Source organism: Rhinopithecus bieti, unplaced genomic scaffold (genome assembly GCF_001698545.2).
Source record: "Rhinopithecus bieti isolate Rb0 unplaced genomic scaffold, ASM169854v2 scaffold_49936, whole genome shotgun sequence".
Classification (NCBI taxonomy): domain Eukaryota; kingdom Metazoa; phylum Chordata; class Mammalia; order Primates; family Cercopithecidae; genus Rhinopithecus; species Rhinopithecus bieti.
This window is the reverse complement of record NW_016819733.1, coordinates 1-9,085: the sequence shown is the minus strand read 5'-3', so window position 1 is coordinate 9,085 and position 9,085 is coordinate 1. Positions and strand designations below refer to the sequence as shown.

At 59.1% G+C, this 9,085-nt stretch overlaps 3 protein-coding genes across 3 annotated transcripts; 1 reads left to right on the top strand and 2 right to left on the bottom strand.

Annotated features, from left to right (window-relative positions):
- Window positions 1–6: 6 nt before the first annotated feature.
- LOC108519900 (tenascin-X-like) lies at window positions 7–1,560 on the top strand. The gene is given in 6 exon segments (XM_017859190.1): window positions 7–71; window positions 160–311; window positions 404–500; window positions 593–754; window positions 832–995; window positions 1,316–1,560. Coding segments are annotated over 6 exon segments (765 nt in total). The 5' UTR covers window positions 7–22; the 3' UTR covers window positions 1,457–1,560.
- CYP21A2 (cytochrome P450 family 21 subfamily A member 2) lies at window positions 1,124–4,505 on the bottom strand. Its single transcript, XM_017859189.1, is given in 11 exon segments — window positions 1,124–1,652; window positions 1,655–1,885; window positions 1,983–2,086; window positions 2,169–2,347; window positions 2,559–2,759; window positions 2,929–3,015; window positions 3,116–3,217; window positions 3,304–3,405; window positions 3,513–3,667; window positions 3,957–4,046; window positions 4,146–4,505. Coding segments are annotated over 11 exon segments (1,485 nt in total). The 5' UTR covers window positions 4,348–4,505; the 3' UTR covers window positions 1,124–1,620.
- Window positions 4,506–7,311: 2,806 nt separating this feature from the next.
- On the bottom strand, window positions 7,312–9,081 carry LOC108519875 (complement C4-B-like; the record flags this gene model as incomplete). The annotated part of the gene is made up of 6 exons (XM_017859149.1): window positions 7,312–7,589; window positions 7,733–7,865; window positions 8,126–8,209; window positions 8,392–8,490; window positions 8,576–8,665; window positions 8,832–9,081. Coding segments are annotated over 6 exons (798 nt in total), but the record flags the coding sequence as incomplete, so codon positions are not given.
- Window positions 9,082–9,085: the final 4 nt, after the last annotated feature.

Below are 9,085 nucleotides of genomic sequence, written 5' to 3'. Positions count from 1 at the left end.
CTACAATGCACGGCTCCAGGCCATGTGGGGCGAGAGCCTCCTGCCGCCCGTGTCCACCTCTTTCACCACCGGTACCTGGACGCACGGGCCGGGGCCGGGGACTGGGTGGGCAGCCACGGTCTAAGGCTTGGACCTTGGACCCTGCTCTCCTCTCCCCAGGTGGGCTGCGGATCCCCTTCCCCAGGGACTGCGGGGAGGAGATGCAGAACGGAGCCGGTGCCTCCAGGACCACCACCATCTTCCTCAACGGCAACCGCGAGCGGCCCCTCAACGTGTTTTGTGACATGGAGACTGACGGGGGCGGCTGGCTGGTGGGTGGCATTGGGAAACCCAGGAGTCTGTGCAGGGCAGGGGCTGTTGCCCCGGGAGCCAGAGGCTGATGGTGCCCCCACTTTCTTCCCAGGTGTTCCAGCGCCGCATGGATGGACAGACAGACTTCTGGAGGGACTGGGAGGACTATGCCCATGGTTTTGGGAACATCTCTGGGGAGTTCTGGCTGGGTCAGTACCTCACAGGGGTTGGGGAAGTACGGATGGGGATGGGGGCCCTGTGGACATCAGGACCCTGATGAGGTCATGTCTCCCACCCCCAGGCAATGAGGCCCTGCACCGCCTGACGCAGGCAGGTGACTACTCCATGCGCGTGGACCTGCGGGCCGGGGACGAGGCTGTGTTCGCCCAGTACAACTCCTTCCGCGTAGACTCAGCTGCGGAGTACTACCGCCTCCACCTGGAGAGCTACCACGGCACCGCAGGTAAACACAGGCTGCGAGGCTGGGAGGGTGAGGCTGGGAGGGGAGGCCCTCATGGCTCCTTCCTCCATCCTGCCCAGGGGACTCCATGAGCTACCACAGCGGCAGTGTCTTCTCTGCCCGTGATCGGGACCCCAACAACTTGCTCATCTCCTGCACTGTCTCCTACTGAGGGGCCTGGTGGTACAGGAACTGCCACTACGCCAACCTCAACGGGCTCTACGGGAGCACAGTGGACCATCAGGTGAGGGGTGTGGAGGGGGCACAGAGCCGGGGTGGCTGGGGCTCGGCCTGCCTAGGTTTCAGCCCCACAGTGTAACAGGCAAGGGACTGAGCGGCTGGGTGAAACGGAACAATCGTGCCAGCCTCACAGAGGGAGCTGGAGGTGATTTATTGGGTGGAAAGGGCCAGCTCAGGATTAAGCCTCAATCCTCTGTGGCGGAGGGGCAGAAGGGGAGCTGTGTGGGAAGGTTGGTTGAGTGCTGGGAGCCACCTCCTTATGGGAAACGGGAGGAGCAGATGGGACATCCGGATTTGACTCTCTCTTGACAACCCCTTTCCCAGGGAGTAAGCTGGTACTACTGGAAGGGCTTCGAGTTCTCGGTGCCCTTCACGGAAATGAAGCTGAGACCAAGAAACTTTCGCTCCCCAGCCGGGGAGGCTGAGCTGCCGCCCACCTCTCTCAGTATGACTGCCGAGCACTGAGGGGTCGCCCCGAGAGAAGAGCCAGGGGCCTTCACCACCCGGCCGCTGGAGGAAGCCTTCTCCGCCAGCGATCTCGCAGCACTATGTTTACAGTGGGGGGAGGGGTTCATATGGGAGCAATAAAGGAGAAACTGAGGCACCTGGCTGGCATCGATCCTGCCCCGTCACTGGCTTTGGCTCGGGCGGTGGGCCCCGTGCCCCGGGGCTGCAGCCGCACTTGGAATGGCTGCATCTTGAGGATGACACTGCAGTGGGGCAGGGGCTGCAGGGAGGGCAGGGCATCCCCAGGGGGCAGCAACGTGAAGGCCTGCAGCAGTCGGGTCAGCACCACGAAGAGCTCCAGGCGCGCCAAGGGCTCTCCCAGGCACACACGCGCCCCACAGCCGAAGGCCAGCGCTCTGGAGTTCTTGCCTGGCTCCAGGAAGCGATCTGCGGGTGGGTGGACAGGTGGGTGGGGAGGCGTTCAGCAGCTGTTGGGACCAGCCTCCACCACCTTTTTACGGCAGGCCCCTGGCCCCCCACATACCAGGCCAGAACTCATGTGGCCTCTCCCAGACCATCTCATCCAGGTGGGCGCCTTGGAGGTTCGGGATGATGACTGTTCCCTCAGGGATGTCATAGCCGCAGATGCTGAAGGGGGCTGGAGTTAGCGGCTGGCCAGGACCTCGCTGGGATCGGGCTTTCCTCACTCATCCCAACCCTCGGGAGTCACCTGCTGGGCCGTGTGGTGCGGTGGGGCAGGGCCAGGGGCACAACGGGCCGCAGGCGCAGCACCTCGGCGATGGTGGCATTGAGCAAGGGCAGCCGTGCGCGGTCCTTGTAGGCAACCCAGGAGCTGGAGGCACCGGGGCCCAGTTCATGGTCTAGCTCCTCCTGCAGTCGCTGCTGAATCTGGGGAATGATCGGGTGGAGTCCTGCCACAGCAGCCCACAGCTGCCCAGCCTCCAGCCATTCCCTCAGCGACCCAGTGAGCCTGAGTGAGGAGACCGCGGCCCCTCTGAGCAAGCACAGCCCAGCCGCACAGTGCTCGGAGCTGAGTGAGGGTGCCTACCGCCCTGGCCAGGCTGCTGGGGAGGAGCCTTTTCTTGTCACCAGGGCGCACCTCAGGGTGGTGAAGTAGAAAAACCACGGCCCAGGAGAGAGTGTTTGCAGTGGTCTCAGTGCCACCGATGAGGAGGTCCACTGCAGCCATGTGCACATGCCCTTCCAGGAGCTGTCCAGAGCCCTCTTCCATGCTCGGCTGCGCCACCCCTTGGAGCATGTAGTCCATCATGTCCCTCCACTGGCCTGCCACCAAAGTCTCCTGCAGAGGGTGAAAGGAGCAGGCTGAGCGGCTGGCCTGGGGAGAGGAGTACAGAGTGGCAACAAGCCCATAACTGGGGCATGCAAAAGAACCCCCCTAGTAGCAATGCTGAGTCCGGTAGCATCACTGGCTGTGGGCCGAGGGGAGGCCGTCCATGCACAGTCCCCACCTTGTGCTGCCTCAGCTGCTTCTCCACGATGTGGTCCCTCTTCTCTATGGCCTGCTTCAGTCTCCGGAGACCTGGATTGGGGAAGAACTGTGGCGGGAAGCATGAGAATGTAACTGTGGGAAGAAGCTTCTCCCTCCACCCCAGCCTCTCCCAACGACCCAGGGGTGTCTAGGCTCCAGGTTCTTACCCTGAGAAAGGGAATCACGTCCACAATTTGGATGGACCAGTGGCTCCAGGTTTTTAACACCTCCTGGATACATTTGTAATAGGCAGGCACTAAGTTGTCCTCCTGCCAGAAAAGGAGGGCGTGCTTTCAGTTCAGGACAAGGAGAGGCTCAGGGAGGGGCTGGGGTGGCCGGAGGGGCTGTGAGGCACCTTGATCTTGTCTCCGAAGGTGAGGTGACAGATGATGCTGCAGGTGAGGAGAGAGAATTCCTCCTCAATGGCCACAGGGGTGCCGGCCTGGGCTCTCATGCGCTGTGGAGAAGGAACGGGAGCTCAGCAGGCCGGTGTGCGGTGGGCAGGGCAGGAGCTACTTCGAGAGGCGAGGCTGACCCAAGGTGGCCTCAGGAGCCCAGCCTTACCTCGCAGAACTCCTGAGTCAGCTGCTCCACCACAGGCTCCATGGAGTCACGGATGCCCAGCAGCAGGGCTGAGCGGGTGAGCTTCTTGTGGGCTTTCCAGAGCAGAGAGTAGTCTCCCAAGGACAGATCCGGGTAGTTCTTAGACACCAGCTTGTCTGCAGGAGGAGTTGGGGGCTGGAGGATGGGAACTGGCCAAGGAGGCCAAGGGCCTGACCTTCTTCTGCCTCCCCAACCCCTGCTTCCTCCCCCCAAGATATGCCCCCCAACAACCTCCAGGGACCTGGATTGGGGGAGCCCCCAAAGGTGGCTCCCACTTGAGGCTGAGGTAGGAGGATCACTTGAGACCAGGAATTCAAGACCAGCCTGGGCAACATAGCAAGACCAACCCCATTTCTAAAAAAAAAAAAAATTTTTTTAAGAAAGAAAAATCCCCCCAGCCCTTACAGGTAAGTGGCTCAGGTCTGCCAGCAAAGTCTGCCCACTTTTTGACCATGGCTTCCTCAATGGTCCTCTTGGAGTTCAGCACCACCACATCTGGGGGAGAGCCAAAGCAGCGTCAGCGGAGAGAGAGGACCCTGTTCGCCCCCTCCGCCCGCTCCTATGGTGAGGGCCAGAGCGAGAACAGGCTCTCACCTTGCAGCCCAAGGTGGAGCCTATAGATGGGCCCGAATTTCTGAGTCAGGCCAAGTAGATAGATGGGGAGGTCGGGCTGCAGCAGGTGCAGGAAGCCCGGGACAAGAGGCGGGAGGTGGAGGCTCCTGAGCTTCCAGCAGTTCCATAGCAGGCGGGCACCAGCCAGCAGGGGCAGCAGCAGCAGCAGCCCCAGGAACAGCATGGCGAGATGCCCATCAGGGCCCTGAGATGCCACTTATAGCTCTAGAGCCCCGGCCATCCCTCCTGCTGTGTAGACTGTTTTGGGGCCTCCCTTGACCCCACCTTCGGGTCCCTTCCCACCGTCCCGCCCACAGAGTGGCCCTTTACTGGAATGGCACCAGTCTCATTGGCCTTGGGACATCCGTATTTCAAAAAATCAATCACCCATCAAGAAGCAAGGAAGGGAAATGCAACCCTGACCTTTTTCCTGCAGCCAGAGTCAGCTTTCTGGCTCCACATCAACTGTGCAGGCAAGGGTGTCCGCCCCCACCTGGGCCCTCTCCCTCGGCCGCCCCACTGTGGGCCAGTTTACCGGCATGATGTTTGTCTCAGAGAGAAAATGGCAGTCCCTGCCTAATATGCCTTCCTGAAACGCCTGAAGAATGAAATGTGATTTGTGTGGGTTTTTTGTTAGTTTAACCTACAGATAGAGTAATACTGTTAAAGCCTGGTTTGCCTGGGGCATTCCAGTGTATACAGTGTGATTGCTATTAGTGCCTCCTTTCACTCTCAAAAGTGCCCAGAAGACCAAGAAGGAGGTGGTTTCCCGCCGCGGAGTACTCGCATGTACCAGACACTGTTCTAAGCACTTTGTGGGCACTAACTCAATTCTTCACAGACATGCTCTACATGCAACACGGGTGTCGTTCGCATGTTGTGGAGGGCAGGATTCCGGCCTGGAAATCTAGCTGTAGAATATGTACCTTTAGCCACCAGGAGCACCTTTCTTTGGTTGAAAGGAAAACAGACCACCTTGAACTGGTTTGAGATAAAAAGTAAGGATTGGGGAATTTCACAGAACTCGGGAATAAGAAGGCAGGGGAGGGGACCCCACTGGCCTTAGAAAGCCAAGGAACAGAAAAAGCCCCGGAGACGGGCAGTTTCCTTGCGCTGTTTCTCTCTCCTCTTTCTTCTCTCTGCAGTCAAGTTTCTTGTGTTTCCAGGCACAAGCAGAACACGACTGCCCTCGGGACTAGAGTCCACAGGTTCTAGGTCCAGCCAGGGAGAGTGTGGATTCCCAGCACACCTGGGCATGCCCCCCTCAAAGTCCAAAGTCCCCAGGAAGGGGCTGGATAGCCACAGCTGGATCAGGATCAGGGGTCCAGCCCTATTTGGGGAACTGAAGCCATAAGGGGTGGGGGTCACACTGAACTGTGACACTGAGAGACCACTTTTGTGGGTAAGGAGGCAGTTTGGGGGTTTGGGAAGAGGCCATGCCAAAGAGGAGTGGCAGGGTTCAATGAGAAGCCAGGGCCTCCTGGATGGTACGTGAGCGGTCAGAGGCGAGCCAGGCCCATGCCTTTCCCCCATTTCTGGATCTGTAGCCAGACCCAGGGAACAGTGGGGATCTCTCTCCCCTCAGAGCTTTTCCAGACTGTGCTGCTGTGGAGCCGGAGTCAAGATCTTGGCTGTGCCACCCACTACGTTGGTGAGCTCACTGCTGCTGAATCCACGATCAGGACGGAGACAGAGGAAACAGGATTGGGATTTCTGGGGTTGGGCAATGACAGCTACTGCCTTCTTCATGTTGACCTCCCAGACAGGGCCATGTCTTGCTGCAACTGAATCCCTGGCTCTGGAAAATGGGCTTATGCCACCACCGTGCTGACCAGCTATTGGGAGAAAGATCCGATGGGCAATCATAGGGCCATGTATGCGAGAGCCTCAGGAAACCTCTGCCCCAGTGGGAAAGGTCCCAACTTCTCAAAGTTACATGGGATAAGAAAGTGCTCATCGGAAAGGAGCTCACCTGGACGGCTGGCGTGCTTACTACTTGTCTCACCATCTCCATCTCTTCCACCACTTTCAAATCCAAACTCCAAGTGTGGTCAATTACATGCAATGACCCCAAAGGTACCCTGTCCTGCCCCGGCCTCCGGGCCTTTTTATATTCTCCTTCTGCGTCAGATGCCCTCACCGACCCCTGCTCTTTGGCTCCTTCTCAGTCTTCAGAGCCCCACTTGGAGGCCACCTGCTCCAGGAGCCTTCCCTGTCCCGGCCCGGCAATGCCCCTGACTTAGTTAGATGCTGCACAGGACCACACTGCTCCCTGGCATCACATCTTTCACAGAGGTTGGGGACTGCCTATCCTCTTATCTGTCTCCCCAGTGATGAGCCCTGCAGTGAGTAAGTAGCTGTCACTGTGGCACCTGGAACAGGGCGTGAAGTGAAAGTTTCCCAAATTTCTGTTGAATGACTGGATGGCAGGCTGCTGAACTGGCATGACCTCTATGGAAACTGACTCAGCAATCTTCTTTGGACAGATTTCGGAGTCATCTCTGAAAACCCCAGGTGTGCCACTAAATGGGGGAAAGCTAGGCAGGCAGTGTGTGGAGGGTAGACTCCAAGAGAACAGCAGCTTCCTCAGAGGATTTACAAATAGCACAATCAGACTTTTGGCTTGTTTGAAACCAGTAACTGGAAGAAGACACCACCGGACCTGAGGATTGCACAACTCTGGGAACGTCACCTCACGCCACTGATAGAAAGAAGCGTCACGAGGCTTTCAACGACCCGAAACTCAGCTAAAATCCACAGACCTCTGAACCACCAGCAGCGCGAGGACAGAGTTGGGGAGGTGTGGCTGGACAACAGCTCATGAGGCAGAAGAGCTGTGTCAGAGGTGTCAGCTGAGCACAAGCCCTGTCTGAGGCCGTGGTGACTGGTGACACCCGGGCAGTGGAGGGCCTTGGAAGCTGAAGGGTGGCCTTGGCATGGACTCTGGTCCTTGGGGGTCAGGCTCTTGGGTCCCAGTTCTGCTCGGGGTGGTCCTGTGAAGCACTAGACTCCTAGCAGGTCATCAGGGAGGGTCTGACAGAGCCGGACAGCCCAAGGGTCATCAGGGCTCAGAGGGTCTGAGGTTATGTCAACCTGGCCTGCCCAGAACTGGAATGCGGAGGGGCACTGCTCTCGGCCCTAGCAACACACACTGACGCTTTGCTGCCAAAAACCTTTAATATGCCCTGGTCCCAGGCTGTGTTCAGGAAAGTGGAGACAGCAGTGCTTCCAGCTTCATGGTTCCCAGGCTCAGGTTCCTCCCGGGGCAGGCGGGAGGGCAGCCCTCACACTTGGCACCCCTGAGTGCCATACTCCTGGAGGAAGTCGTTGAGCTGTGCACAGGCTGCCCGCTGGCGGGTGCTCCGGCACAGGCGTTCAGAAGGCATCTCCTCAATCCAGCTATTCGAGTCCAGCAGGTACTGGGGGCTGCAGGGGGCAAAGGGGCAGTCAGCAGGGCTCGGGAGGATGGCAGTTGGGAACAGAGAGCACAGGCATCTGGCTTCCGAAGGGCAAGGCCTAGGTGGCGAGGCATGGGGAGGGCAAGAGACTGAGGGGATCAGATGACTCACTGTCCCTCGAGGTCATAGGTGGCCCCATCCAGACCCATGATCAAATATTCTTTCCCAGGTTCCAAGCGAAGGCGGCAAGAGGCTCGAACCAGGAAGTTGCGCGTCTGATTAACAGTGGCCTTGACATCCTTGGCTGCGGGGATGACGTGCACAAAAGTGGTCAGAGGGGAAGAGAAGGTACAGGGCGAGCCCAGGCCACAGCTCTGTGTAGCTCCTCTCATTCCACCTTCGCCGCCCCCACGGAGAGGTGCTACTGCCTCCCTATTTATGGCCACGCCCAGGGCTTCTGACATGCCGAGGGGATTTTCACACTTCCAGATGGTCAGGTCCTCAGCCAGACCTCAGCCTCCCTGTCTCCCCCCAGCCCTGCCCGCCTCTCCGGTTCCTTCATACTGAAGTGCAGGACTTGGGTGATCTTGGTCTCAAAGAGGCGGAAAGCGGCTCTGCTGTCTTCTCGGAGAACCTTAACCTGGAAGCCTAAGAGGGGGTTAGGAGAAGGGAGAAAGGTGAGTCACTTTGAGGCTGAGAGGGCAGGAAGTTGGTGTCAGACCAAACAGGCTGCATTCATGACCTGTAAGAGGGGCAGGCTACACCCAGAGAGACCAAAACAGCCAGTCCCCGAGGGAGGGTCAGGCCAGGGCCTCGGTGGGAAGACTGACCGTACTCCACACGGGGGTAGTAGCAGGCAAACTTCATCCTGTAGCCATCCTCGTCCTGCAGACCCCGCTCCAGGGCGCGACGCTGGCGAGGGCACTTCCCTGAAGTCGGGGGCCCCATCAGACAGTGTGGGGGAGTCCCCGGCCATCCCACCTCCACTGCCCCGCCCCAGGCCCTCAGTCTCACCCTCAGCACACTGGCAGACTTCAGCAGAGCACAAGGTGGCCAGGAGTCTGCTCTTACTTGGTGCTCCGTAAAACACAGAACATCTGCGCTCTGGAGAGGAGAGAGGAGTTAGGGCACAGGTCCCTCTGTTCTGCCTCCTCAGTCCCAGGGAGCCCCAGCGCTTTCTGCCCCCCACACTACCGCAGTGTCCACTGTCCCACAGGAGGGCACCTATGCCACAGCTCTCCCGAACTCCAGGGTGCCCCGCAGTGCTCACCCGGGTTGTAGTAGTCGTACAGGGCTGCGCTGGCCGGCTGCACCAGCCCCACGGGAACTTCCTGCACAGCCTCAAAGCCCACGCACTCCCGGGACGTGGGGACCTGGCCCAGCGTGGGGAGGAGAGATGAGGGACCCACTCCCTGGGCCCTGCAGCCCCCTATATTGGATTTCCTTGGCCTGTTTTTGTTTGGTTCCTGTTGGTCTTCTCTCCAGTGTCCTTCACATTCTGTTACCTTCCTACTCAGAGAACTC